The sequence below is a fragment of the Athene noctua genome, chromosome Z (assembly GCF_965140245.1).
Source record: "Athene noctua chromosome Z, bAthNoc1.hap1.1, whole genome shotgun sequence".
Taxonomy (NCBI): domain Eukaryota; kingdom Metazoa; phylum Chordata; class Aves; order Strigiformes; family Strigidae; genus Athene; species Athene noctua.
In genome coordinates, this window is record NC_134077.1 from 68,501,603 (window position 1) to 68,517,142 (window position 15,540).

Here is a 15,540-nt window from a genome sequence, read left to right on the forward strand (position 1 = left end):
TCCTGTGTGTAACTTCAACTTTGCACTCAGCCATAGATCAGACATCTCAGGTCAATACCAGAATCAAAAATGTTACAATTTTCTTATCACAGGTCTTATCCAAGGCCAGGTGGCTTTACACCATCCAGTAAGGCACAGATTTTCAGCAGCCTCTGTTGGTTCATAATTCTAGTTCCACCCCTAAGTAAGACTTAGATTATTTAGCTTCCCTTCCTATTCTAGTGGCTTCTTCGGTTTTTCAGTCTTCACCTTCAGTAGGAACACTCTGTCAGCCAGTTTTTGGTTGATCAAAATGCACCCTACTATTGCTATAGGACCCTGTCCTAAGAAATTCCTACATTCGGTCCCCTTTATTTTTACCTATAGTACTCTCATACTTTCAGAATTATCCTTTCAGATCTTTCAGGAAGAAACAGTGTTAAGCCAATATAAAACTAAAAAAAAACCAACTAAACAAAAATTAAGAACTGATGGGTTATATTCCTCAGTTTCCTAATACTTCATTTTCTCATTCTTGCTAAAATTACAGTTCTGTGATGGACAGTGTTACCTCATTTGTCTGCAGATCACTGACATATGTGGAGCACAAAATAAATATATTAATAACAACATACTGTTCAGTTTACAAGTTTTTATACTGCCTAACTTGAAGAAAAATATCATCTTCACATTGCTATTCCTCATTATCTTGTATAGATTTATTTTAGATCTAGGTTAGTTAATATTTTAAATGCAATCCTTTATCATTAAGTAAGATTTATTTTATTTTATAGACCATGTATGCAACCAGCCCATATTCTGATCCTGTTGTGTCAATGGACCTTGATCCCCAACCAATTACAGATGAGGAAGAAGGCTTGATTTGGGTTGTCGGACCAGTTCTTGCAGTGGTGTTTATCATCTGTATTGTCATTGCTATACTTCTTTATAAAAGGTAAGTTTATCTTTTGTTACCAGGTGTGTAACTTTCGATATATTGGCCTTTTTATAATGTTCCACACTATATTGTTTGTACTACAGTAGTAACTGTCATTCTTTGGGATATTTCCATATTTATTAATGGTTTTCAGAACACTGCAGAAATTTTCATAGATTGACTGAAAGTTTTCAATAATTACAGGTATGCGGGCACATTTTTCTGCTGATGACACTCTATTAACATTTCTGCATTTAAATGTTTTTTTCCACTTAGCATACATTTGTGAGGAAAATATATGCTTGCATATAAATATGTATGGAATTCACACATTTGACTTTTCAAAACTTACTTTTAAATGCACAGTAGTAATACATTAGGGGTTGCATTCAGCTTGATGTTAAATGTGATTTTCATCTCCACTCAAGTAATTTGAGGTTTTACTTTTGACAGTTGACCTCAATTTGGCAGTGTATCTATATGAATTTGAAGCTCTGAAGTGAAAGATTAAAGAAACACCAGTAGCTGTTTTCTGCTAATCTTGCAGTGAGATCAAACTTCACATAATCTTCTTTCACTGTCTATGACTGAGATGTAGGTTTGCTATTACACAAAGGACTTTCCTCTGTCTTACAGCATACTAGATGAAAACTGTGTATGATGCCTTAATTTATACATATCAGCCTTTTACAGTGTAAATGAGTTCACAGGGGTCAGGATACTAAATCAAAACCAAAGAATCAAACTCACAAAGTTTATTTTAACGTTTTGATTTTGTTCCTATCCTAATACTTTCTTGAAATACATTGATAAAGTATAGTTGAGGAATACTATAAAGATGCTGTGACCTTGTTGGGGGAAGGGAATGCACTAGGGATAATTTGATTAAATAGAGTATGTCTTCTAAAACTAATGGCTGATTATTGATGCTATCACCTGCATATACTTAAATTCTGCTACGCTGTATACTCTTCCCACCCTAAGTGTCTTCAGTCAAATACCTCTGAAGTTGCATGTAGAGAGCTCGCTTCAGGTTATGAAGAGATAATTCTTTGTTCAGCATAAAAAAACAGTCCAGGGTTAACCTTAGCTTTGGATTCCAGATACACATTTATAGAATATTCTTTAGGGCTGTAATCATACAGCAGCATAATACATGGTCTATTGCTTACAGGTATTGTGTCTCCTGAAGGTTTCTATTAGTGCCTACTGTCTTAGCCAGTCTAGTTGATTAGCAACCGGTGAACCTCTGTTTATGTATGTCTGTCACTTCAAAAACGTGTTATTAGAGATACTCTAAAAGTGAAATACTCCCTTCTTCTGATTGTTTTGGAGTACTAAAAATAATACTTCTCTCAAAACAAATCCAAACACTGGCATATAAAGCATTGATTACATTTATGGAACCATAAAACAGTCTTCAATTCTATTACCAAAAATAAATTATGGGCATATTCTACAAATGAACAGGTAAAATTTGTTCATCAGTAGTGTGAAGAGGCTGTCATTCAGTGAAACAAAGGGACACATTTTCCATCTCTTATTTACTGCTGGTATGAGAACTGTTCAGGCAAATGTCCATATGTATTTATTTATTTATCTATTTTCAGCTGTAAGCTGTAAATTGTTAAACTGCACTGATTTGGCAAATTACCTCTGAGAAATTATGACTGCAGTTTGATCAGTCTGTGGTCCTTTGTGAACTTTTCATTTCTATAAAAAAAGTAATGTATAAGTGGGGTTTTTTTCTAGAGTATGCAACCGGGTTGCAAGCTAACACCTAGAATTTGATAGCTTTGCTGTCTGTAGAACAGCAGTAACTAGACAAGCCAGGAAGGATATTTAGCATAGTTATTTGAGAAAACAGTGATTTTTTTTTTTTAATTTCATTTTTAACTGTGTTAAAGGGAATTACTGTGGTTACAGGAGCTGGACATGGTAAAAAATAGGTAATAAAAAGTAGGAAAATAATTAATATTAATGGATGAAGGAAATTTTTCAAGTATATTTCTAGAATAGATTGGGGCATAAGTGCATAAGGAAATAAAACAAAGGATAGAAGACATCTGCCTAATACATTAAAACACATGTGAAAAATAATAAAGAAGGGGAGGATGATGTTGGAGGATATGCAGTGGAAATAAGTCAACTGGGAAATGACCATGTCTTTCGATGTGTGAAGGGTAGTAATTCAGATAATGGTCAGTTATGCTTAATTCCCTTTGTCCACAGAAACTTTTATGAACAGACTTTACCACTGATCTCATGATTTTCAATACTACTTTTACATTTTAATTTCAGTCGTAGAGAAAGGATGACTGCAGTTTCTAAAAGAATAATTTTAAGGGGAGTATTCTTGCCTTCCTTTAAAACAGACACTGTTCAGAAAGTGTGGATAAGTTGTGTGGTTTTGTGTGAAGCATATTTAACTGTCCCAAAGACTGGGAGTACATATTTGACCCTTTATTATTTGTTTGTCAGTTTCTATAAAGGTTATTGCCCCTGCATTTACTTGTCTTAAAAGCTGAAAGCAAAGATACTGCATAGAAAGATTTTTGGATTATATATTAGAATATAACCAGAAGGTCATTGCAGCTTGCTACTTAACAGTAATAAATGGGGAAAACACTGAAGAGTATATTTTATTGTCATTGGATACAGCTGCAATATAATATCCAACACAATTGAGGCTGATTAATGTACTGTGTGCAGAAGAGCTCACAGATTCACAGAACCAGAGGGTGACACCTCTAGAGATTGCCCTGGCCCAGCCCTGCTGAGAGCGTGGCCAGCTACAGCAGGTTGCTCAGAGGCACGTCGAGGCAAGTTTTATTATATCCAATAATAGAAACTCCACAGCTTCTCTGGGCAACCTGTTCTAGTGTTCAACTCTCCTCACAGTAAAAATGTTTTTTTCCTGACTTACACTTGATTTCCTATGTTTCTGTCATTAAAGTCTTGGCAAATGGAACTGAATTAGCCAGTGACCAGTTCAGTGTTCTCTGTCATCGCAGCAGTGATACCACCCTGCAGTCATAGTGAAGGGAGACAATTATTTTGGAGCAGATCTTTAATCTATTGGACTTAAATCTAAACAGTCAAATTTAGAGATCCAAGTAAATAAAACGAACATCACTTTCTTTTTGGTCATATTTTTGCCCTCAAGAAAATAATTTTTTTGCTAGTTCAAACATGGAGTATAGTATACAGCACAGTAAGATTTATATCCAAAATCTCAAAGGCAAACACTTACCTAGATATAGAGATGGTGCAGGCTAAATCTCCCCTAGAGGCAATGCCTAACCATTATGAGGGCTATTTGAGTCACAGTTTATATATCAAGGTTGTTTTGATAAAGCAGTACCCTGCTGCAACTTGCAGCTTAGGCAAACCTACAATAAACCCTTTCAACTCGCTTTTGAGTGTGTGATACGTGTTCAGTTACACAGGACTTAGATGATTAGGAACCCAGCTAATGAATGTTGAAGAGCTCTAAAAGTTGTTTGGTGTATCTCAGAAACTGACAAACTAGAATGAGAACGCATGTCCCCATGAAGCATCCTTTCATACCATTTTTTTTCTCAACATATCTATTTATGTGGCTATTCCTCCTGGCTTTTAAGTAATCACAAGTTCTCTGATTTTAGCCTTTCACTGATGAAATGCAAAATGTTCCTCATTCCAGACCTTTCTAGAGTCAGGTTTGTTTTGTTGAGGTGGGTTTCCATTTGTAGGGGAAATAAATGAAAGACGTCTTGACAGACTTTGTGTTGTTTGCTCTTATCAAGTGCAGCTTTTTGATTTGGTTCAGAAGACAGGAAACTAAGTCTAAATCTTGAACATAGTGAACTTTGGCACTCTGAATCAGGGAATCACAGAATCATAGAATCGTTCAGGTTGTAAGGGCCCTTTAAAGGTTATCTAGTCCTACTCCCTTGTAAGGAGCAGGGACATCTTCAACTAGATCAAGTTGCTCAGAGGCTCATCCAAGGATCTACCACCTCTCTGGGAAGACTGGTCCAATATTTCACCACCCTCCTCATAAAAAAAATCTAACCCCTTTTAGTTTAAAAGCACCTCCCCTTGTTCTGTTACTACAGGCCCTACTAGATAGTCTGTCCCCATCTTTTAATAGGCCTCCTTTAAGTAGGGGGGGGGGTGTCACTGTGTGGAAGGCCACAGTAGGTTCTCCCTGAAGCCATTAGTTCTTGAAACTGAAAAACCCCAACTATCTCAGCCTTTCTTCATAGGAGAGGTGTTCCAGCACTCTGACCATTTTTGTGAGCCTCCTTTAGACCCACTCAAACAGGTGCATGTCTTTTCTGTGAGGAGAACTACAGAGCTGGACACAGTACTGCAGGTGAGGTCTCACCAGTGTGGAGTAGAAGGGCAGAATGACCTCCCTCGACCTATTGGCCACCTGCTGATTCCTGAGCTATGAGAAGAAACATGCTTCTAAGGGAAAAAACAGATGTTCAAAAAAGCACTGAAATGAAAATGGGGAAATCTTAAGTGATGACGAAGGGTTCTAGAAACTCTTTTTCATAATATGTGAGTAATCAGGTCATTGCAGACTGCAGGCTATTAAAAGTTTATAGAACACCTATTTATTATAATCAACAGACAGACAGATAGACATTTTATTTAGGTGTCTGTAGGAAAACCTGTTGAGAAATAATAAGTTATTTTCCCTGTTTAGCTGATCTTTATAGATCATAGATCACTACCTATCTGTATAGATCACTCTAGACCTCAAGTATGTGACATCCCTTCTAAATCTAAAAAGGTGTGTAATACTTTGCTGAGGAAAGATTTATGCTTACCTTGCTTTCAAGGTATTGTTAAAAATGTCTTGCCATTTTATTACCTGGTTATGTAAAATAGTTTTAAAAGTTTTTAGTTTTATTTTTAATTTAGTATGTCATATGTATCTCATGTATTCAACCTTGTTCTTAGACTTTCTTTCTCTCCCTGTTCTTCTCCCTTTCTCTCCTTCCCTTTCTCTTCTGCCCTCTGCTTTCATCTTTCCTTTCCTCCCTCCTCTCATCTCTTTTCTCTCTAGACTATAAGAAGGAACTACATTTTAATGAGATGTCATTTGTCAGTGTGATGTTAACATTATTTCAGTAGCTCAAATTAAACACCCATTCTCGTTATCTCACTGGCTAAAATTTGAGGTGGCACTACTTTGCAGATAATGTCTAAAAGACATATTTTTTTCAGCAGAAGATTCACTTTGGACTTAACTTTGTGTCCTCCATTTATTCTATGTTTCCTAAGCATTAAATATTTTGATGAACTGTCACTTCTTAATTTAGTAGTTATATATCTTTACTGCAAGTAAACATTTCTTACATCTCTTGTTGTCCTGCTTACCCTGTTTGCTGCTGTTCAACTAACATTTCACCTTTTCTTCCCACTTTGCTGCATTAAAATGGAGCAGTAAACCTGACAGGTGAGAAGTGAAAAGTGATAACTCTTCATGTATTCCAAAAAAGAGGAAAAAAGGGGAAAAAAAGTTATCATGATAATGAACTAAGACAAAGCATCTGTCAATCTATGTGAATGTAGACAGTAATATATCAAGATGAAGGCAACTGAAAGATTTGTGTTTACAGCACTGAAAAGTAATGTAACATATGCAGACAAGTTTCATTGCTTTTTTTTTTGGTGTCTGCACGAGGTACATTTTCAAGTGACAGCACAACTGTGCAATATACATATGGTTTTACTTCTGGTTTAATGAAATTAAAATAGAGGTTCTTTTCTATAACCAAATCTGTTGACGGAATATGTGGTTTTGGTTGAAGTGCTAGCTCCTCTAAATCTCCATAATGCTCCATCCACACAGACTCAGTGCTGTCTTGCAGTTCTACAAGTGAAAATGATAAGGTTATCTCATTTGTCCTTTGTAGATTTTTTTCCACCTATCTCAACAACATTGCATAATTTGAAAGATTTGCGATGTCTTGTATAGTTTGGAAAGATAAAAGAAAGACAGAATGATTATGAGCCTAATAATAAATAATAAACTATTCTATTTTCCTGTAAGTATTCAAAATATTCAGATATAGGATTAAAGATATTTTAGTGGGTTTAGTAGATTAGTATGAAGTTGTGCTGCCCAGTACTGACTTGCAAGTGGAAAAATGGTAAATTAAGCTTGACCCTGGACAGTTCCACTGATCCCTAGACTTTAGGAAAAGGAAATGTAGATGAACATACTTCTTGGAAGCTGCATCACACACTTTGACTTAAGAAGAAAGAACACTAGGGCATTGTGCTACTATGGTAAGAGTTTGAGATAGGTAGAATCAAAAGTAAGAAAGGAATTTTAACTGAGTTTCTCCATAATAACTTTTTAAAAAGAGTAAAAACAGAAGAATCAGATTAAATCTTGATCATTTCACTGAAGAGAAGCTATGCATGTGTTAAGGTATTTACCAGAGAACAGATGGAATGTTTTTATAGCAAAACATTTTCCCCACCCCACCTCACTTACCCTAAAATCATAGAAATGGTAACTTTCAAATAATTCCTGCAATTATGTTGTGGTTTGGCTTCTTTGTATAGTCTTTGAAATCTTGCTGCATACACCTTTCATGAATGCCACCAGGTGTTCATCATTTCAAGAACAGCAAGAAATCAATACCAACAGAATAATAACAGATTTAACATTACCACATTGTGAGTCAATTAGAAAAAAAAAAAAAAAAAAAAAAAAAAAAAAAAAAAAAAAAAAACAAAAACAATAGTTGTATGTTACAGCAAATATTGGACACCTGGAAAAGGTCTTGCTATCATAAGACTTAAAATCATCCCAGTTCTGCTTCTGCAAAGTATCTGCAAGTGTTTGTTTGCATCTGTTTGCACTGTTTGCACTGTTTGCATCTTCATTTTATATTATATGAAGAATATCTACCACTCTGCGTTTTCATTCAGGAATCTGGAAATATAATGCTGTAATTTTAACTGAAATCCTTCTTCACTAGTCCTCTGTGAGTTTCTGAATGAAAACACAAACTGGTTGGTATTTTCTTCATGTAACATAGTTCTCCATATTTTGCATTCAGAAAATTATACCCTCAAATGATGGGAGCGCATTTTACCAGAACTGTCAGTCAGAATATATGTGGACTCTGCTTCTCTGTACAGAAAAGGAAGCATACAAAAGTTTATTAATTTGTTTGTCTGTCTGATTATGTATTTATTTGTTTTCTGTCTTGCTTTTTCTTTCTTGCTTGCTTTCTTGCTTTCTTTTTTCCTCCTTCCTTTCTTCCTTTTTTCTTTCTTTCCTTCTTCCTTTCATCCTTTCTTCCTTGCTTGTTTGTTTGCTTGCATGTTTGCTTTTCTTGCCCAGCTTTTTTTGCACAGATTGGCAGGCATACTATAATTGCAGTCTTGATTTGATCAGAAACAATCATATAGAATCTGACCCTTGAATGTGTAGGTTTGTTCATTCTAATTACATGCTTAAGAGTTGGCTACTTTTTAATGAAGGTATAGCTAGCTAACTTTTGAAATAGAGTGTGAATTTCTGCGAGTTTCATGTTATAATACTTAACTATTTGGATGCCCAGAATGATGATCTAGAGAATCAATCTAGGGCATAGTGTAGCTATTTTCCCTCTGACATTACTATATAGAGATTCATTTTGCCATTGCAAATTGTAGTTGCCCTACCCAGCATGCACAATTATTTGCCTTTGCACTAGATCAAATACTCCTTCAGAAATAAGCATTTCACCTTTAGAATATAATGATTAAACACTCAGTCACCTTTATTTGTCAATCTAACACCTTGATCTTATGTTTATGTTTGTTCACCTTCCCATGCAGGAAGAGGGCTGAATCTGATTCTAGAAAGAGCAGCATACCCAACAGCAAGGAGGTCCCCTCTCACCATCCCACAGACCCTGTAGAGCTGCGACGCCTTAACTTTCAAACTCCAGGTAAGAGACAATAATACCTCACCGAGATCTCTGAGATCACAAATTAGTGGTGCTGTTACAGAACAGAAAGATTGATTGTTTAGAAAAATGTATTTTGATTGCTTATGAGTTTTTGCACAATGTATTTCTTTTTTAGTTTTGGAAATAATGCTGTAATTTCTATAAAGAAAAATCCTGCATGAAGCAAAATTAAAATGCTGTAAAGAAGACCCCAAAGTCCCTTATGTTGTATGGATGTGTTTTACATGCTAAAATTCCAAGCTAAACCTAACAATGCTAGAAGAGGTTATTGGGAAATATACATCCCTCTGTTTAATAACAATATTCTTACAGCTACTTTGTAAATAAGTTTCCTCTTATCTACTGCATTATCAGGTAATCCATTAACATTGGAAGTTTCACTACGTTGCAAATGTACAACACAGAAAAGAAATACTAACTAGAGAAATGGTGTGATCTTTTAAAATCAGTCTATATATTAAGATCAAGAAGAATATTAACATGTCAGTAGTTCTGGCGGTAGAAGCAACACACTCCAAAATATTTTACTAACTTATTTTATTTATTATTGTTTTCGTAAAGCTTTTTTGTTTGATTATAAAGAAATGCCTGGAGAGAAATACTTAAAATAGTATTGATTTTTCTACCACATTTTTGTGAGTCGATTTTTTAAATTTAATTGGCTTTATTTTGATCATGAGGTATTCCAGTAGACTTGTTTTCTATTACAATATGATTGCACATTGTCCCGGTCTTATGCTAATTAGTTACTAAATCTTCCTGAACCCTTGTGTTTGTCAAATTTATTACATAAAGAACAAAAATTAATGAATCCAAACTCATAAAGGCAGGAAATCAAGTACTTGAGATATTGAGAGATTAGATGCAGAAACTGGCATACTAAATGCTACAAAAAGGTGAACTGAACTTGCAAATCTCATTTCTGATCTTCTATATTAAGATAGTGTTGCCCCAGCAGGAGCGGATCTGCAAAGTAGTGAGTTTGGGACTAAAGACCCAAAATCCACATGGCATGCGTATGGCAGAGGTAGAAAAGGAAGAATGTGAAAACTTGAGTTTTACTTCTGTCTTAGTTTTTCAGTCTGTTTAAGTACACTGAATTGTCTTTAGCAGCTGGGGCAAATTAGGTGTGTTTCAGGAGTGCATTTTCTACCTTAGTATCATCTGAATATTGGAATCTTGTTGATGTCCTCTGAGACCTCTCAACAATGCAAAATAATGAGTAAGTGAAAAAGATTGAAAGTTTTGATTCACAATTGTGTTTCCGAGACTGCAATATTAATGTAGATTCGTCATTACTGAGCAAAAGTTTCAGATGATATCCAGCACTTTTATACAAAATTTTAAAGGTTGTTACAGAGATAGAAGTATACATACAGGTCTTTGAAACATGTGGAGAAAAATTACAGTTCTTACAGTTTAGCTTATGTCTCAACAAAATTATTATCTATATACAGATATATATTGAATAGTGGATGGCTTAATATCTACATATATAAGCATAATTTTCTGCTGTCCATGTATTTAGATATTGAGTCTTACCTATTCATTGAATATTCACCATAAATTAAAATAAAAGGGGGGGGGGGGAAGGAAGCTGCCAAGTCTTAACAAATTTACATATAAAATTAATTTCTTGTAATTAATTCTAAATTTACCTTTATAAATGTACAGTTATTAAGAACTGGCAAAGGTAGAATGGTAATTTTACCTCATTCATCTGAAGAGAACTGGAGAGGAATGGAACTGTATCTTTCCTTGCAGTGCTATAGTTTATCTGGGAAGTTTGCAGTTTTCTGTGAAGCTAGTTGACCAGAACATCTGCAATCCGTTTCCTCCATCTGTTTCTTTGCTGTAAACCTTTTCATGAAACAGAGGATTAAAATTATGATTAAAAATTTAGTACAGAACTGAAATTATGTTCTTTTTTCCTAATACGGTATCACCTAAGACCTCTAGTCACAGGTCAGGTCATTATGTTACTCAGCATGCCACCAAATATCAAGGAGAAAATTCCTACCCCAGGAGATTTGTCTTGCTGTGTAACACTTGCTAATTAACATGTTCTTAATATGTAATCTTAGCTCCAATTAAGCCAAGGTATAGTTCTTGTGCTAGTAAAAGCAGAACCTCAGTTAACTGACATTAACTTCAATTAGGGCTACCATTTCATTAAAATCCATCTGAATTTAACTTAGATACTTAGATCCTGCTGGAAAGTTTATCCAACTGCACACAGTAACACACCGTTAAACAACATGCAAGACAAAGTTTTTCCAAACAAATGTAGAGAAACTACAGAAAGACTGTACATTCCGGATGGCAGTTTTCTTGGATTTTGTTGTTCTTTTACTTTCAGATGTGTGGTTTTTATCTTCTACCAGGTAGCAGTAGGCAGTAGGATACTGCTGGGGCAAACAAGGCAGCTGAGAAAAGGGATTCAAGTTGATGTGGTTATGAGTTATGTTTCTTTTGCTGACACATCTGCAGTTACCCTCATACAACAGCCCTATCTACTCTGTAAAATGTTACCATTTCAGAGCATTGCTTACAAATAAAATAAATTACAAGAGTGGTGAATGTACTTTAATAATCAGTGTATGCCATGTCAGTCCAACTGCATCAGGATAGATGATTTGACATCATTGTTATTATAATGATTTATTTATTTAGATTATGAAAGCATCCAGATTTTTCTTGGAGCTTTCCAAGCACACCAGTTGCTCCCAGTGGGAGAGGAAAATAAAACTTTAAAATGCATCCATAATGTGAAGAAGTGTTAAGAGAGTAAAATTTTAAATTACATTGACATATCCAGTTTGCCATTTTTCAGTGGGAGAGGTGAATGAGGCACTCCTATAAAATCAGGGGTTGTCATAAGCTTTAATACTTTAAAAGATTTCTAAACAGCCTCCTTCCAAAAATTCTAGCAATCATATATTTTGTGTAAAGAAAGGTCTGATCAAATATAATTATCAAAATAATTTGAAAGCAAAAGCCTTGTTGTGGTAAATTTCTAACCACAAGCAAGAAATACTCTCGATACATGTGGTTAGGTATAGCATTTTGAAAGAAATTATGGGAAAGCAGTATTTTATCTTTGGTGCTATTTAGGCAATGGTTCAGGCACAATTATGTTGTACTTCTCATAAAAATGTCAGTTCAACATGAACTACTAAACTGGTAGCACAGCACATGTTTTGCTTTCCTTTCACTTTTTCTTGTCCCATCAACAAAGAACCTCATTCTTCACTAATCTAGTACTTACCTAAAGGGTTTCCAATCTATCTTTGTCCAGTAAGGATCCAGTAAGGATCAAATTCATCTCTGGCTGGAGTAACTCCATAGATAAATTTGACATTTTGTGTTGATGTTTGGAATAGCCCACAGTTCTGCATCTGAGAAGAAGATCACATTTTTATATGTGTTATCCAAAAGTGTATATTTGTTAGATAAGCCCATATGCCAGCGAGTGGGTCACGGCTGTGCCAAGTTTCCTTTGAGTAAACATGAAAATACACAATCTCTCAGTAGCATACAGGATATAATTTATACGTCTCTTATTCTTCCAGAACTGGAGTAGCTGAGGAAAAGTTGGTCACATTCTTCCCATTCTGCAAGTTTCCTATGAAATACGGGATAAAATTAATTAACTTGGTGTGCACATCTTATAAGTCTGTATGCCACATGGAAAAGTAAAGATAGGGAGGGGGTAGTAATTAAGCCCTCACAAAAGGTTTCATCAAATGTGGAAGCCCAGTTTTGCTTTGAGAAAAATAACTGATGTTAAGATGATTGAGTGGGTTATGAGAGACCCAAGGCAAAGGCTTTTTTCTGCCAATCAGCCAAAGAACTAAATTGAGTCATGCCTCAAAAATTACTGCTTTTTTTCCTCATTTAAGTATAAAATGTGTCACATTTATAAGTAATTTGTGTAACTGGGTGCCAATTAAACAATTATCTCATTATCTCTTAATGAACTAAATAAGATGCTTTGAAATATAATAAAAATAAATAGAATTATTAGAGATCTGAATTAAAGCCTTTGCTTTTTTATTAGACAAGTGCTCACAAAATGCCTATACCCTGAGTTCCTAAGGAAGTTCCACTAACTTATTTCCAAGATAAGGCAGTAAAAGAGTAAAACAGGTCCAGAGGAGAAAGGAGAAAATAACAGAAGTGGAAAAAAGTGATGTCTGGATTTAGTCACCTGCTTTACAAGATAGCAGGAAATTTCTTCCCTTAGTTTATCCACAAAATTTCTGTTTATGGGAATAATGACAATGCTGAAGGAAGTACTGTGCTTTGTCTCCATGACTAAAAGAGACTGGAATAGCTTTCTCAGAGTGAGCAATCATACATAGAGCTCTTCATGTGAACTTGACTACCATGAAGGATTCAGGCACCTAAAAGAGGCTTCAGAGTGCAAAGGACATTTCTCTGATATCCCACTTGGTTGCCTTCAAACCTAGAGGCAACTGAAACATGCTTAGATGGGATAGTTGAAAGTTCTGCTCTCCACAAGAGCAATTTTTTCTTTCCGTATTTTAGCCAATAGTTTTGCAACATGTTACTGTATTGAACAATTTTGTATCAGGGTCTGAAACCTAGGTCTTCCCTTTTCTTGGAGGAGATTTGCACCTTACTCAGAGCTGGGTCTCTTGCCGTAATGTTACAAAGCTGCTAGGGCTGCTTGATAGAACAAAGTCTTCGATACAGAACAAAAATTACTTTAGCTACAGAATAACTAATATAGTTTTGAAGAACATAAATTCTTCAGAATAAAAGTGACTTCCTTTCGCAATAGTTAATATGCATTGGTAGCTATTTTAGAATAGCTATTGTAGAACGACAGATTTCTTTAAAGCTAATCTTGTAAATTTAGCTTTGTACACAAGATGTACACTGCCTGGCTTAGCTGTAACTGTATGAAAAAGAAATTTTAAGGTGACAGTAATGTAATTTTTTGTGCAATATGCTAAAGGTGTCCTTGCTAAATTTTCATACCAAATTCCTACTGAATAAGGGTCATATTTCATTTTTTCCATCTTCCATGTCCAGATTTTAAGTATTTCTTTCTTTCTACCTTTTTCTTAAGGGTAGGTAATAGTAGGTATCAGTAACAGTAACCACTGTTACTGATTCCTTCCTTTTTCTATAAAGTGGCAACCTCTTAATCAACATAAATTAGTGTGTGGGAGGGTATTCGCTGTTTTGAATAAAAATGAAGATTTAATAAAACAGTTTTTAAAATCACAGAGTATTAATTTAATGTGGACCTGGAGCACAACTCATTTCATTAAGAAATTTCTGTGAAAATAATGTGTCACATTTTCAGTTCATATAGTTTGTAGTCTGTATGCTAGAAGCTATACACTTTAGGTTCTGACTTCCTTCTTGTTTATTGTGGGCATGTCAACCTACAGGTCTAAATTTTTAAATAAATATGTGTTTCTTAAATATTTTTAAAAGCACTTATCATGAAACCCTGGCAACAAACAAAATCCTAATTTAACACACTAACGACAAGGCCAAAACACCCACTTGTTTCAGTGGAGTGAAGGAGTATACTTAACAGGTTTAATGTCTGGTACTATGAAGATGAATTCTGACCTTGTTCTCTCAGTTATTCCTTGAAATTGTGGCACATATGGTTTCTCATGTCCCTTAGTCATGTATTTACCACAGATTAACCAGAAGATAATTCTACACTGTAATTAAATCATCCATTCTCATTTAATTCATGTGGAGGGGTTACTACGAGGCTGCATAAGATCAATCACATTTGGCAATCTTCTACCAAATCTGGAAATAAAGGCTTCCTATGGATACAATTTCAACTGTGTTTTGCATGTGGTGGTTTGGGTTTTTTTTTCTTCTGTTTGAGTTTTTAAGTGTTTTTATCTCTTTATTTTCTTATTTTAAAGAAAGTTTGAAAGCATGTTTTCAGCATGGTGTTTCCTTTGACTTTCTAGCATGTCACAGGATCTGTTGTAATTTAGCTGTACTTTGTCTTTAATTTTTTGTGTTTTCATAGCATATGTTAATTGATGTGGAGGTGTGTCAGCAAATAAATGTATTTTATTTGTAGCCACAAAAATAAGTGTGATTAGCTGTATTTTGGGTGGGGATTTTGAGTCAAGTTCTACACATGCTGTTCACATGCAGCTCACATTAAATTCAGTAGGAGCCTCATGCTTTTGCATGAGATTATTATGAGATCTTAAAGTGTTCGTTCATAGCATATTCTGTTATGATGCTTGTTATGATTCATAGACTGATTATATAACAGAAGTCCTCCAGCAGTTTATTTAAAAAGTAGCTACTTTTATCATCTCAGTAGAGCATATTTTATATATTTAAAAGATGAAAATACACCAAATGCAATTAGTTCACTTCATAAGTTACCTGCAAAATATTACTTGAAGAAAGTTAATAAGTGTCCAACTGTGAGTGCCTAAAATGAGTTGTGGAGAAAGGGGTTATAAACAGTCAAAAATTTTCAGTTTCTGAAGTTGTAAGTAGTTCCTTTTTTTTTCCTTAGAAAATAAAGTTTTATGTCAAGTTTCATTTTGCATAAAGTGTTTAATATGAAATCTCCCCTTAGGAATGTCAAGTGGCATACAGAGGAGCATATAAACAAAAATAGCT

At 34.8% G+C, this 15,540-nt stretch overlaps 1 protein-coding gene across 18 annotated transcripts in view; it reads left to right on the forward strand.

Moving 5' to 3' along the window:
* PTPRD (protein tyrosine phosphatase receptor type D) overlaps positions 1-15,540 on the forward strand; it is a 384,409-nt gene that overhangs the window by 288,273 nt on the left and 80,596 nt on the right. For 9 of the 18 annotated variants that reach the window (XM_074932640.1, XM_074932629.1, XM_074932630.1 and 6 more), the window contains 3 exons: positions 774-934; positions 6,357-6,371; positions 8,756-8,868. In XM_074932640.1, coding sequence (XP_074788741.1) covers positions 774-934; positions 6,357-6,371; positions 8,756-8,868 — 289 coding nt within the window. The remainder of the gene's footprint in view (positions 1-773; positions 935-6,356; positions 6,372-8,755; positions 8,869-15,540) is intronic. The other 9 variants (XM_074932632.1, XM_074932633.1, XM_074932638.1 and 6 more) reach the window with 2 other exon arrangements.